Source organism: Desarmillaria tabescens (assembly GCF_030435595.1).
Source record: "Desarmillaria tabescens strain CCBAS 213 chromosome Unknown EV420scaffold_94, whole genome shotgun sequence".
Taxonomy (NCBI): Eukaryota; Fungi; Basidiomycota; class Agaricomycetes; order Agaricales; family Physalacriaceae; genus Desarmillaria; species Desarmillaria tabescens.
Window position 1 is genome coordinate 1 of NW_026848393.1, and position 15,081 is coordinate 15,081.

The 15,081-nt window shown below is 44.8% G+C and overlaps 3 protein-coding genes across 3 annotated transcripts; 1 reads left to right on the top strand and 2 right to left on the bottom strand.

The window, feature by feature from the left end:
* Nucleotides 1-2,994: 2,994 nt before the first annotated feature.
* Nucleotides 2,995-3,547, bottom strand: EV420DRAFT_1250936 (uncharacterized protein; the record flags this gene model as incomplete). The annotated part of the gene is made up of 2 exons (XM_060466725.1): nucleotides 2,995-3,387; nucleotides 3,437-3,547. Coding segments are annotated over 2 exons (504 nt in total), but the record flags the coding sequence as incomplete, so codon positions are not given.
* A 2,289-nt stretch (nucleotides 3,548-5,836) lies between these two features.
* Nucleotides 5,837-6,960, bottom strand: EV420DRAFT_1486588 (uncharacterized protein; the record flags this gene model as incomplete). Its single annotated transcript, XM_060470418.1, has 5 exons — nucleotides 5,837-5,928; nucleotides 6,052-6,201; nucleotides 6,409-6,524; nucleotides 6,555-6,588; nucleotides 6,645-6,960. The coding sequence occupies 5 exons, from the start codon at nucleotides 6,958-6,960 to the stop codon at nucleotides 5,837-5,839; spliced, it is 708 nt and encodes a 235-aa protein (XP_060323014.1).
* Nucleotides 6,961-7,430: 470 nt separating this feature from the next.
* Nucleotides 7,431-8,164, top strand: EV420DRAFT_1735956 (uncharacterized protein; the record flags this gene model as incomplete). The annotated part of the gene is made up of 3 exons (XM_060480021.1): nucleotides 7,431-7,562; nucleotides 7,614-7,760; nucleotides 7,818-8,164. The coding sequence occupies 3 exons, from the start codon at nucleotides 7,431-7,433 to the stop codon at nucleotides 8,160-8,162; spliced, it is 624 nt and encodes a 207-aa protein (XP_060323015.1).
* Nucleotides 8,165-15,081: the final 6,917 nt, after the last annotated feature.

The window sequence follows — 15,081 nt, forward strand, 5'->3', positions numbered from 1 at the left end:
ATTGCAAGATGAAGGTCTAGACTGGTATTCCGGACCACAATGCGGGGCAAAGTACACTAAGACTACTGATGTTGTGATTCCATAGTATAATCTTACTGCCTAGTCTACTCACACTTTTGTTCCCCATGTGTGAAGCCTGGCAGCTCCCTCCAGAATGAGTGTCTGGTTGTCGGTAGGTGTTTGTGAAATGATGTCGATGTGCAGCCTGTAGCTCCGGATCTACTACAGGGCTTGATGGCTTCGTCTGTGTCCTTCTTGTCGTTGGGTTATCCCATACCATCATTCTTGGTGATTCAAGTTCATTCTCCTATGACATTCCATTCTGTCCTGACGTGATAAGTGGCTGTGCCCCTCGATCGGGTCAAAATTTGAAATATCATACTTGAGCTCGATGCTTTGCTGACCAAATGAAAGAGCATCGAGGAGCCTTGCCGGAACTTGTCTCAAGGTCATGGAAAGAATGCATAAGGGACAGTAATAGGCTTGCACACGTCTACCTAGTGTGACCATGTCCACTTCCAGACTATCAGCAATTCACCATTGATATATCCCAGTGAAAAGTCGGTCGAGGCGTTCTGAGCCAAATCAAGCCAGGAGGAAATGATGGATGTGCCCTCACTCCACTCGATGTGGTTACCAACTCAGATTGAGCTATTTCGAGCCTGGTATGTCATGGATTTTCCATTAGGCTTCGTAGGGCTCGATCTCATTGCTATTATTATTTTATTATACTATTAATGTACATGAAATGATTCAAATCCTATGACGCTACGCCATGGTGTTGGTCTATGGTACCCTTCCCACTGCACCTACAGCTGGCTTCTGTCCTGCTTGGATGCTTCAATTGGGTTTCCTGGCCTGAAGATAGTATCAAAATAGAAAGCATTAGAAAATATTAAATCAGTACATATTGATAGGAACTGACGATTCTATGGTTACTAAAAGAAGTGAGTGAAAACAATAGTAGCAAGCATGACCTAGATTTAGCGAGCCCAGAAATATACGCATGTATGAAGGAGAACGTACCGTGACCACACCCAAGTGATGCATAGATGGCATATAGGGCGACTGTACATCTTAAATATCGAAAAACAAGAGCACAACGAGATGTACCTCAGAGGCATCCAGATGTCCTGCTATTCAAATGAGATTCCTGAGGACGTATTGCTGCTGAGGGTGTCCGAACCAAGCACATATATCCACCCTTTCATGGCAGTTTCAATCTGTAGAATTGTATCGCAAGGCTTCGCGTCAGTTTGCCAGTAAGAGGCCAACATGAGGAGGCTATAGCAGTGAGAGTGTGAAGCCATATCCTGCGATAATACAGGATCCGGGTGTAGGGCAACAGTGAAGATGGCGAATAGGCTGGAAGGCAACGGGGATGGTGGTAGTAGAAAGGAAAGAGGCGTTCAGCACGTCACCAGATGACATTCATGTGCGCGGTCAGATCTACCGGCTCGACTTGGTCAATGTGGTTTGCACTCACAAAATTCAGTGTATTTCAGTTAATGATTGGACTCAGAGAAATTTGACTCCAGTATTCTTGTATGTGCTGAGTAGAAAGAGGTGTAGCTGTGGAGTTCAAAGCTTTCTTGTATATGCCACTTGATCCGGCTCGACCACGCTACATGGTATTCTTTGCGGCTTGATTTGGCTTTTGAACCCTTTTCTCTGCTTTGAGTAGCTACAATAAATGAGGTTGATCTGACCCTGCTTCTCTAATGATTTATGCATGAAAAGCGCACCGGTTTTGGCCCTGAATTGCTTGACAGGAAACTGAACTGAATCTATGAACTGCAAAATTGAGATCCATTAATGTCAATGAATATTCATGCGATGCCACTTTGTATAATTTGTACGCAACATCCACCAAAGTGGGGGAAGTCGAAGCCTACAAAATTTTGAAGCTGGGTGCTGACATTGATGTCACTCAGTAACATCCTTGTGGCATTTTTACTTGTCACCGGTCATGCCTTTAAGCTATTGACACACTAGAGAGATATGGTTTCTTTGTTCTCGGAAAAATCGGTCCGAGCCACCTTTTGCTGACTTCGAAAATGTATCACTAGCGGGTTGTTTTAAACTTTGAAAACATGCTTAGAATGTCGATGTGATGTGCTAGTAGATAATTGGGCCACAGTGAGTTTTATGCAAGGTTAGTTCAACTCATTCCTCTACGCCTTAGGCGGACCTTCCCTGCAAGGTGTTCCAAGGATGGCGAGAATTTACATAAAGTGGAGTATGGGTCTTTGGGATTGTTTATACGGATTCTTGAGAGGAATGGATAAGAATTGATGAAAACGCTATGGGTGGACATTCTTGGTTGCACTTTTCCATCAATTGATAGTACAAGCCTCAAGGCATGTACGATATTGGTCAGCACACTCGCCCCCGGTCAGTAGTTATGGGTTGTAATCGTCTTATCCGCACGTGTATCAATGAGAACATGCTTAACAAAGTCACAGAGCTCATAGCAATGCCCGTATGATTCTTACATGCTTGCTTCCTCGGTAAAAAAAAAAAAGACCCAAGGTGACCTACCGGCCGGTACTGGAAGACTGTAAGACTGTTGTATTGGTCAACTCTGCTATATACTGGAATTCAAGTTAAAGGTGCGCTTAGCTAATTCCAGTTTTGTATCTGTTTGTCTGTCTTTTGGTCGTTCTACAGGTTGCATTAGGAGTGACAGTCACAACTGTTCCATGGAAGACCTAAAGAAGCAGACGTTGACCCGGAACCTGGCGAAAAGAAGGCATTGCTTTGGGCACCAGGAATTTTATGAGAGTACCATATCCAATTATGGATTCGGGGTTTGAAAAGAATGTTAATTAATGAAAGGCACAGGAACATATCTATATACTGCAAGGAGCAGTGTCAGGGGTTCTGCGCATCACTCCATTTGAAATAGAGCGTACCAGTCTTGTATTCCATATTGAACCGTTCCAGCGCAAATCGCTTCCAATACGTCAAGTTTTTCCTTTCCTGCATAGTCATTCCCTCCAGGACAATCCTCAACAAGGAGCCTATATCCCCCACATCCGCGTCATGCTTGTTCCGAAGACGTTGCTCCATCGACTCCATGTTATCCTTCCACCCCTTCAGTTTGTGCAGCAGTAGGATTGACAGAGGAACGACTGGTAGTCCCTGCTTATCAACGATAGCCTCAGAAAATATTATCGGCAGCTGTAAAATCCCCGGCTTCAGGATGTCGACTTTGGTTTTCTCCACTTTCCCATTCGTGCTGTGATCGTGGTACCACAGGACCTTCCACGTAGCTCCAGGGGTTTTGGCATTCATGAGATAGAAACGAGCAGGGTTCTTAGTGACAAGGAGTTCCTTTAATGTCTCTACATCACAGGTATGCGATAATATTAGAATGTCGACATCCTACTGCTTTGTCAATAAATATCAGATGAGCATGACAGACAGGTCTTACATTTGGCAAGCGTTTGTTTCCATAAAGGTAACAAGCTGTACTCCCCATGATTGCGAATGTACACTCTGCCTCTCTGAAGATACGAGTGACTTCTTTGGCAGCACGAAATACGACAGCACGAAAGCCTCGGGTTGGGATCACTGGACTGGCTGGGGTCGAGACTGCTAGCAAAATACTCGCCTTAGGCAGGAAAGGCGATGAGGCAAGAGAAGACTGGGGTCTTGTGTCCCACACATCATCGGTTGTCAGTCGGGTTAATCATAGTCGGATCGGGGACATCCAGTCGCGATGAGGTGATATGCAAGGCGTCAAAAGTCTCCTTTGCATCGGGGACAGTAGCACATAAGCTCTCGAAAAGAATATCAAACGCAGCTTGGTCCTGCGGAGGGACCTGGCCTGGGGATATTGACTTCATAGAAGCCAGGTAGGCCTTCGAAGCAGTCTACATCTTCAAACATTCGTTGTTCAAGCTCGATAGGTGAAGCTATTATTGGATACACCTTCATGCGCAGGAAGAGGAGATACTTGAACGGAAGACATGCAATGTCTTTCACTATTATGTGGTGTGGCCACTTCGCGCTGATGAGAGTGATATCGCAAGTCCATGAATTGTGGATGTGTGTTACGGTTGTTGTCCCACTCGAGATCACAAATCTGGCATCGATCGCTGATAAACTCCTCACCAATGACAACATGGATCCCCGGTACCCTTGTATATAGATGTCCAGTTTCCACTGAAGGTTAGAATAAATAAGACATGAAGATTGTAGTCTTTCGTGCATGCGTACCTGCTTTATAGCACCGGGAGAATCTAGCAGGAGATACCAGGCGAGATCAGCACCGACAACTGATTGAACGTCCCAGCGGTGAAAGTGAGCCTGCATGGCTTTGGCGGCATCATATAGGACGTTCGCCCTAAGCCTGGCATTCTTTCTGCCCATATGATTTGTTCTGCAGTGGAGACTCGGAACGAGGCTAGGAGGTGGTGTTGTTAAGGGAATGAGGAACCGAGTCAATTTTCGGTGCCGCATCGATCTTCAAATTTCAAATAAGATGTTCTTTCTGGAATTGAGGGGACTAGACAAACACGCACCCACGCGTGCCTCTCGCACCAAGGTCAATCGTCCAACACATCAATTGCTTGTTTGCGTCTCCAACTATGTCGATTTCTTTGTCCCTGTGGCTGGCGAAATTGAGGTATATGCTAGCGAGAACTGGCTGGATTGATGTCGACGATCAATCAAAACGAATCGCGAGGATATCGGTGGGAAGTTCGCTCACTTTCTTCATTTTCCCACCCTGGAGAACTTGAGAGTCTTAACATCGGACCCATCCTAATCATGAAACGCCAAGAATCTCAGCCAAGTGTCGTCTACGGTGCGCAGCAGTAGCATTAAACATGGCCTAGGTCGGTATAATAGTCTGAACCGGTGGATTTACGTGCCTTGTTAATATTTTTGATGGAAGATAAGGTGAGAGCTCTAGGAAGTTACAATATCACCCGGTCCGGAATCCGAATTAGCAGATTAAACGCGTCTGCCACGTGCTTCATTTGATTTGCTCCTGTTTGAATCTTTCCATGCCATTCCTTTCTTCTCTGCTACGACGTTCCTCTGATGCATATATCCATCGGTCCTCTCAAATGCTAGACTCGCATGTGTTGTGTGCTGGGTATATGTCCTTGACTTGAAATCGACTGCTGCGTGACGTTGTTCTTCCTCGAAGAAATGTCGTGTACATCCGGAATGTGCGTCGACTCCAAGCGCCTCTGGGATGGATATGCATAGGAGCTGGGGAGCGTGAAATGTGACTTCATACTGTGAGCGCTCGTAATCACAATCTCAGAAAACGTTGCACTCATCGAAACTTGTTCTCTCAGCAGATGACGCACACCAGCCAATTGAGTCATATACCGGGCATTGTATGCCGCGTCGACAAGAGTCTCATTTCTACATCGCTAGAGCTAGGAAATGCTACCCAGGTGCGCTATACACGCTCTCTTCGAAAGCAACAGCCAGTTAACTCAACGTTCACTTAGCTAGGGCGTGGACCCACCCATGAGTATCGCCCTTCGAAGGGTATTACTCGTGCCCGAGAGTTTCACGACATACCGCTCTTACCCGGCATGCGCCTCTTCACATTGTTCCTCTTTCGCTTTATACCACTACGTCGTGAGTGCCCTTCCTCCACACATCATCCTCTGATGAACCGCACATTCCCCTTGCATTCGACAGCCCCGTTGGGCTGGACGCGCGAAGATATGTTGCGTCCGTAATTTCTCCTACTGAGATTACCTCGGCCTTGCTTTCGATGTTTTCAGATTATGCTGATGAGGTTATTTTTAGGTCTCTAATGATTATAGGGAGCTGCCATCGTGTCCGCAGCGCATGGTTCGCCATGTCAGGGCTGTGGACCCAGCCGTTCCTTATTGGGACCTGGCGCCGGTAACACCATCCCCACCACCACTGTTGTATGAGATCGCTCTGGGCTTTCTGGAATTGCAGCCAGCGTGAGAACATATTTTTGAGGTGAGTGCACAACATTTCATTTTCGTGTTTTCCTCGCATGATGTAATATCTTTTATATTTGCTACTTCAGAGGGTGTATATACTTACCTGATGAGACGATTTTTCCACCAAGATCCCTGATTCTCTTTTGTCTCAGTCGGAGTGTACTCTTGTGCTGACGTTCATATTTCAAAGCCATACTTGCATGAAGAATACCATTGCTAAACGCTAGATGCCTGCCCCAAGGGTCAGTCTGACCTGTAGAATGTCTGTAGTCCGTAAGGTGACAAGTCTACTTATTTGTCGTCTATCTTGTTAATACGAGGTTATCATTAGATCTAGTATCCAATGCGTAATTGGGTCTGCACCTTTCCAGTTCAGTCGTTGATTTTGACTGTATCTGTAATCGATACGATACTTTGGAAATGATATGAAATCCTTATACTGCTTCGTGGACCGACGCACTTGTCAGGACTTGAGCCACGTGGGATGTGTTAGTCCAAATCGATCCTTGAAGCAAGCCGTATCTAGTCACACGGGGAATCCAGAAATTTAGGATATCCTGATTATAATACCCATACCTAAGTTTTCGGAAGGAGAATAGGACTTACTGAAATTTGGTCCAATACCAAAAGTTCCGACAAGCTGTGAAATCGATCCCAAATCAGAGAAACAAAGAATAAATCACACGGTGCCTGTACTCGACTCCAAACTGAACATTCCCAGCTGCCCTGATTCGATGCCGAAAGTATCCATCTGGGTACATGTTTCGGCGTAATGGGTACCATAGATATGAGTGCCACTAAAATCTGATCCGGAATACTCATTTCGTGACCAATAATAGAGAAAGCCAAAACTAAGGTTTGGGGTGTCCCGGAAAAATAGGATGACCCGGAATCCTAGTTTCGGTATGCCTGAGCTCGGCACGGGAACCAAAAGTCTAGGCATGCATTTCGGATGCCTGAGAACTTTAGGTTTACCGTCTGCCAAAACTCTACCCCAAATGGGGGCTTTCATTACGAGTTCAGGGTATTCCTGAATCTTTGTTTTCAGGACTCGTTTACGGCAGACTGAATTCGCATCCGATATCTTACATTCCAGGGACAATTCAAGGCCTTCTTGAACCTTTAATATGGCTACCAATATCCGTCAGTCTTATTTTTCACGTGAAATCTTACATATAGGCAGATAAATCAGATGCTCCCAAATTTCTGCATTCCTGGTGTGAGTCTAGAGGAGAAACAAGTACGTACATTATTTGAAATTCAAATATCAGCGCGGTGCCAATAGTATAGCCTCCTCTTTCCTTGTTACCAACACCATCTCTTGACCTCTCTAGTCCTGCCACTCCTATGGACGAATGACCAGCTTTTTTAGGTTATGTTGCTATTACCCACTGGCCAGGCGATGGACAGGACATTAGACCCCAGTCCGCGACGCAAGCTAGTAGTACTTCACTTGTAGTCCGTCGGAATCCAGTGATTCCAATGCTTGGCCCTTGGGCTGTCGTTTTCCACGCTGCGACAGAAGTCAATCACATCTTTAAAAAGGAGGGATACACATTTGCAATGCTCAGGAGTATGGCTTGCTATCTTTATGGAAATGAGCGTTTACCGAATGTGCGTTTTCCGCCGATCGAATCTCGATTGCCGATCCTGACGAAGCGGTAGGACGTCGATATTCTGATGTCATCGCATACTTGCGATGTAGAGGGGTTGAAGAATGTCTTGGTTTCTAGGAACCCAGATTATTTTTATCTGGTGGACGCTAAGACGCCTGGAGCTGACTGGAAGGTCCCATGGTACCATGACCACGGTGTGGATGGGAAAATGAAGAAAACCAAAGTCGATATTCTCAAACCTGGAGTGTGACAGCTACCGATGATATTTTCGGAGGCTATCGTTGACAAGCAGGGATTACTGGTCGTCCCCATGTCGATTCTGCTGCTCCACAAACTGAAGGAGTGGAAGGATAACATGGAGTCGACGGAGCGGCGACTTCGGAGCAAGCATGACGCGGATGTGGGGGATATAGGCTCCTTGTTGAGGATTGTCCTGGAGGGAATGACTATGCAGGAAAGGAAAAACTCGACGTATTGGAAGCGATTTGCGCTGGAACGGTTCGATGAGGAATTCCGCGATGAGACTGAGTATCGGGTGAGGTTGTATTGTTGGAGATTTCCAGAGTATCGTGAGATGTGGCGAAGGCTAGGCTGGTAGACATATCTATATCTTTTCTGTTCACTGTGTACTTCTGTATTCATAATATCATTGACCTCTGGACGCAGAAGCTGTTATCTGAGAGCGGGACCTTCAATTTGATTGGAGTTTGAGTACTGTTTTGCGATTTCAGTAGTATATGTCTTCGACCGCGTGCCTGTGCAACAAGAACGAGGCGCTTGATTAATGTCGTGGATGGAGAGAAATCTCCTGTTGTTACACTACTCTTCGTGGGCCACGGAGAATTCTGCGTTCACGTTCACGTGCATGCGTTTGCATGTGCAAGCTTGAAAAAGATGCATTCGTGCCCAATAATACTTTTTATGTACTTTAGTTATCAAATATATGGAATGTAACAGTCTAACGTACTCGTAAAAGACCTCAACACCGTACTTTAATGCCAACAAAGTCTCATCCCATAGAAGTACTCTCTCCCCGACTAAGTTTGAGCTCACCTGATCACTCATGTGGATATTTCCCTCCGGAAAACAGACCTTGAGAGCATCCAGGGATATTAGACTATGTTAGAGGTATGAATATATTATGAGCAATACAAACAGACTCGGAGGAAAGAGAAGCAGTTCAAGGTGTCTCAGTTAAATCTTGGTAGGTTTCCACAAATTATAGTGAGATGTATATAGCAGGAATCCTCTGTAAAATCTCTCATAAGCTTGGGGAGTGTAGCCAAGCACATATGAAGTGCAACAGCAGAAGCCACCACAGTTCAACTCGAGTTCAACGCAGCCTAACGCAAATGTGACATGCTGTCACAGCCACCATCACATTTGCGTTCTCGTTTGCGTTTTGTCTCTAACGCATGCGTTTATTACAATGATGCTCACGTTCGATTTATTAACGCATGCATGACTTGTTTTTGAGTTGTGTAAGCGAGTTGCATCGATTCCAGACGTGCACGCAAGTTTTCTGGTTTACCAAAAGTCCAAAAAAAAAGCCAGGGCTCACAACTATTTCGACGCGAAATGATATTGAAGTAAGAGGATTTTGTTATAAAACATATACTAACTAAAATCCATGCCTTTATGGCTTTCCAAGACTGTTTCACACTGTTTCTAAGTCATAGAAAGCTGCTGATACATGTCCAGGAAATACATTAAAAGTAGATAAGTGTGCCATATACATACACATGATAGTATTATTCTTGAAGGTAGACTAACTATTAGCAGGTCACGCACTTGAACGCATCGAAGGAACGCAAATGCATCCAAGTTAAATGCATTCAAATGCAGTTGAATGCACACATGCAAGGGTCGAACGCAGAATTCTCCTCGCCCGCCTAGGTCGATATCAAAGTCTGAGTTGATGGATTTGCATGGCTTTTTACAAAATTTGAAAGAAGATAAAGTGAGACCTCGCTGGGAAGATACGGTCCGAAACATTTCTTACAGCTGTTCCAGAAAATAATGAGAATCATGTGAGAACAACGTGCGCCCAAATTTGATATATTTACTACATTTGGTAAATAAATATTGGCCCTTCTCCTCAACGTACACCTTGGCTTGATGTTCGCATCCTCTGTCAAGTTGTTTTTCAGAAGTCAGCGACCATTTCAAAGTGATCCATAATGAATTTGGCCTGTTTTAGTTGATGGATGAGTGACTGAGTCTCGGGATAACTCTGATAACCCTTAGGTATGCGCTTGCTTCAGCAATTATCAGAACATATAGACACTCTTGTAGACCTTTCCATTGCCTGAATATATGCTGTCAAACCCTGGGACCTCTTATCGGTAAGCAGGACATACAACAGATGCTGAGGTGGCTCTGCTGTGTTGCTGGAAGCTACAGGGTATATCCCTTCCCATCTGAACAGATACAATGATTAGATGTTATATCATTATGGTATTTGTTGTAAATTTTCAAGAAAGGACCTCAGAGGCCTAACATGAGTGAGTTATACAGGTGTATGTTAAGGAGAAGGTCCAGTATTTATTTACCAAATGTATTAAATATGTCAAATTTGGGCACTCGTTGTTCTCACGTGATTCTCATTATTTTCCGGAACAGCTGTAAATGACACGCCAGTCTCATGTTTCATGATTGTGTCACCCTTTCTTTCCGATGTCTCGAATACATACACCATTCCAATACGAGACTGACGTGTACTTGTTATGGTAGTCTGTTGGGTATACATTCTTGAATCTGAATCCGCTGGTATGTGTGCTTTTCTTCCTGGACGAAAATGGTCTGATGCCCATCTACAGCCGGAATGTTCAATCTGTGCTACAGAGCATCTCAACCTATGCTAAGATACTGAGTACCGATATGTCATACACTCTGAGTGTTTGTAACCATCATTTACAGAAATGTATTGCCCTGCTTGAAGACATGCGCCAGCTCATAGCCAGGTTGCTCTTTGGCCAGATGTACTAAGTCTTCTCCAATCATATGTGGCGTTAAGTCTTATTGAAGGTTTGATTTCACAGCTTCAATGCCACATCTTATTTATACCTATTTGCCATTTTACTTTACTTTGACATTTTCATACCTATCATATCTTGACTCCGACCACCCACTGTCTCCGTACCTATGACAGAATATACCTGCCTTTCAAGTCAACCACATCCTCTTACCAAGTTGCCACCACCTAAACTCCAATAAGTCTTGCATGCTATGCTGTGAAATGCTACTAAGGTGCGCTACATACACTTTTTTCCATGGAGGGTATGGTTTCCCTGGAACATCCTAGCCAGAGGCCATCCAATCAGGAGGTTAGTTGCGAGGAGGATTTGTGGAGTGTGTGGTGGATCTTTGCACTGGGTTAGATCATGCATTAGGTGGGAGGGGGATGCGCACTTGTTTGATTTCTTCAAGTGAGGTGTAGGTAGTCATGAAGCTTGAAGCTTGAAGGGTAGATAGCTGGGCCATTGAGAGCATCGAGCTGGAGGTCTATTTATGAATGGAGGGTTAGTTGATGGAGGAGGTTACAGTCACTGTGATGGGCTGCTGGCCTTTGTGTACTTGCATCGGTGAAAGTGCACACTGGGGCATATGGGTAGCACCTTTTGGTTAACATGAATGGATGAACGGGTTTATCACTCAGATGATGGAATAATGTGTCTGGAAGGAAAGTAAGATAACATATTGTGAGAGTGGGTGCTAAAGCAAATACACACCCACACCCTGTTCTCACATCAAAATCAATCATAAATCACACATTTTTGTCTCCAAGCGCAAGTACATCAGCCACTTTAGTCCTCCCTGCCTGGTACGCAAGGCTGAGAACACTGTTCACTGACGTATATGAGTCTTAGTATATGATACCTTGTTTTTACTCACTGTGGCCAGAGAAACCGAGCACGCTGCTGTCCACTGAACCCAGGACATTGACCTCTTCCTCTCTGTGTTCAGTCAAACCGAGAACACCCTCCCTCGCCAAACTCTACACCTAACCCGGAGCCTTGATACATGGCTGAATTTATGATCAATCAAAATGATTCCAAAGCACAAGAATATCGGTAGAGTAACCCAGTCACTCACTTTCTTGCCCTGTTTTCTGTCTCCGATGAAATCAAGAACACCTCTGCTCGCCAAAATTGGCTTGATACCTGGTGAGCTATCAAAACTTTTCAGAAGCACGAGGGATTCGTTGTGGTAGTACGAGTTGCCGCACTGATATGCCTGGTATCAGGCTACCCGTAGATTTTGCGATTTTACATCAGTTTATGCAATCTACAAGCAGGTACAGAGGGCTACAGTGGAGGCTTCATGCTGGTAGCTAAATACTACATAAAGAATGAAAGCACGGCAGTACAGAATGGACTTAGAAACGACATCTCAAAGAGTCAATTCTACCAGCCGTCAACACGCCAAGCTAAGCCCTACCTAAACAAGACTATTACAGTCAAATCTCGGGGACTCATCTGTATGGAGTATAAAAACCAAGAAGTTGAAGAATGGAACGAACTAGATGCCTCGTCGCCTCGACGAGTAGAAAGAACCTGTCAGGAAAAATTGCTAAGTCGAGAAACAGATCAGCTTTCGAGATCAACTCAGGCTAGGAAAGGAATAACCTTGGAAGAATGAATAGCCGCATTGGGTACCGAGATGACCAACCTTGATTGCGCAGTGATCAACAGAATACAATCTCGGACCTGCAGTCGATCGCGATCGGTGGTTACATCCTCGAGATCCTGCGCATACCGCAGTATTCAATACATACGGTGCGCGGCAGGCCTTGCAGACGGAAGAAGGAGCACCCACGGACTAGTAGGGCACTCCTCGGCGACAGAATAACCTGGCGCAGTCGCGTCGGACTGAATAGAAACTACGGAATGGCGCGATACTTGTAGGATAGTGACTCACCGTTTGTATTAATTCCAAAGCTCGTACCATAATTACTGTAGATACGGGCTCCTATACCTAGAACACAAATCGTATAAATTAGCAGCGACTAGACGCATAACGGCAGGAAAGCATTCCCCCCGCGTTTGTGCTAGTAGCCTGTATAGCTACCTAATCAATCACTGGTTTTATTGCATATCCTCGACTGAAGTGAATTAAGTTACCAAAGTCAACCCATAAGGGTGACTACAGTAATCTAGAAGAGTTAAGTAGGAAGTAGAGCCGTCCCTGTGTTTGCGCCTTGCTAGTTAATTGAACTGCTCCGCAGGACAAAGGCCTCGTGCTCTCTCTCTCCCAGATTAGCGATCTAGACGTGCTGAGTCGACTTTAAGTCAAAAGACCTCATCTAGTTGAAGTAAAATAAGCCCTAGAACGCTTTAAGTTCGAACAATTGTCGAGTTCAAGGAACTCCAGAGTCTGTGTACTCTTTGCAAGTCTTGTACTTGAAGTCAGAACCTGAGCGTTCTTTGTAGAGTGATTTTGCACTCTTTGTAGACCTCGGAGTCTTTGGTTGTTTGATTATTTGAAGTGTCCGCTAGAAGCTCTTCTAGACGACGTCGAAACGAGCATAACTTGCTCGACTATACCTTACAAAACAAGTTCATAAAACCCTGCTATCGCGGACTAGTGTACTTTGTGTAAAACACATCGAAAGAAGAATTGAAGTTGTTTTCAGACAAAACCCCACTAGATTATCTAAATCTAAGTACATCGCGAGTGCTTCTATCGTACTCACCCTCGAACTTATATACATTGGTGATTGTGTGTGTGTGTGATTTAGTATCTAGATTGACGATCTAGATGCTTGTTTCATTTGCGCGCTGCCTGTTACCGAGCACATCAGCGCTCGTAGACTGGACGTCTCGGGCCGGCTGACTCATACTTCCTTTTTCAGTTCGATACGTGTCTTTCCTTCTTTCCACCATCATGTACTCCGTTTTGCTGCCATTCTCCTTTACAGATTCATATTTTCTTCAATGCATCACTGTGTAGCTCTGGGATCAACAAGCACACATTCCTCATACTTCTGCCTTTGGGCATCAATGCTCAAGACCAAGACACCAACGTTGAGGTAGCTCGCCTCACCAACAAAAGAGCTGTTTCGAATGCTGGCGGAAAGATTGGTACTGGTTGTATGAACATTGTATAGATATATTGGTTCGTTTTGTCTTCATTTTCTGTTTCTGATTTCCTTTCTTTGAGTTTCATCATCAATCCCCTCCCTACCCCATCCGACGTGAAGACCAATGCCAATGGCAGATGACATCACCTCGGAGCACGCTGGGAATCGAGAAACGACAGCATGGGCCACCAGTTCGTATGCTGAGCGGGGCAGCACCTCTTCCTATGCTGTAGTTGCACGTATCCTGGGTGGTTTAGTCTTGCTTGCGGTCGAGGTAACTGAGCTAGGTATTCGCTTTCTTCTGACACATTTTGTTATAGAATATATCTACATACACGAATCTATCAATTACAGGCTCTGGCGACGTGAGAGAACGTGTGCAGCTACCCCCTCTTCCACATTTGTATCCGATTGACATGGAAATTTGATTTTACCTTTCTTGCCTTACACCACGAGCACTGAGCCATCGAGCGAGCCCCCAAGCCTTCAGAATTGAGCCCAGTAAGTGGTCTCCTTGTTCCTCATACTGATTTACTATTTAGATACTTCCCGTATCAATAAACACGCCAATTCTCGTCCACACCCGGCCGATTCGCAAGCAACTCACGACCTTGCATAACCGTCTACGTCCGCTTCGACGTACACTGCGACATTGTAGGGAAGACCACTCACTTTGGGTTCTATCACTTCTTTTCTTGCCCTGGAGAACATGAGGCCTAACGTTGGACTTGTCTTTTGAAATGCCAAGAACCTCAGCTGAATCTGATCTACATTGATAAACTGTGCGCTGCAATGGCACATGGAAGCATTATATAAAGTCCAGGTGGATATAAAGGTCTAAGCAAGCAGATTTGCATCACGGAAGATATGGTCCAAAAGCCAAAATTCTTTCAACAACATGCCAGTCAATGTGTCTCTTGCTCTTGTTTGAATTCTTTCGTGCCTTCTCTCTCTTCTTTCCACTGACATCCCTCGAATGCATATCCCTACTAGTTAGCTCGAACATGAGATTGGCCTGTGTTCCTGGCATGTTGGGTATTTGACTGTGACTTTAACTCAGTTCATATGCGGGACTTAGTGTTATGGATATTGGGTATCCACTGATTCGGTGCATGAGTCAACACATGCCTGAACTCGGCCTTCTCGGTCCTAGTAGTGACTCGCTCGTACTTTCTCTTACTTTCTCTATTCTTCGTATTGATACTAGAATATTATGGAACATTATAGAATAATAATGACTCTAATCTTTCCTTAGTATATAAACTCATAGGTAACATTGTATTAAAAAGCTTTTACTAATCTACCACTTTCAGGACACCTTCACTGCATGAACCCTCAGCTACACCTAGCGCTTGCTGAACAACTCATTGGATACGCCTAGTGCATCACCAAAAGTGTCAAAAAAAGCCAAGTCATTGCAAGTGTAGGTCATCCT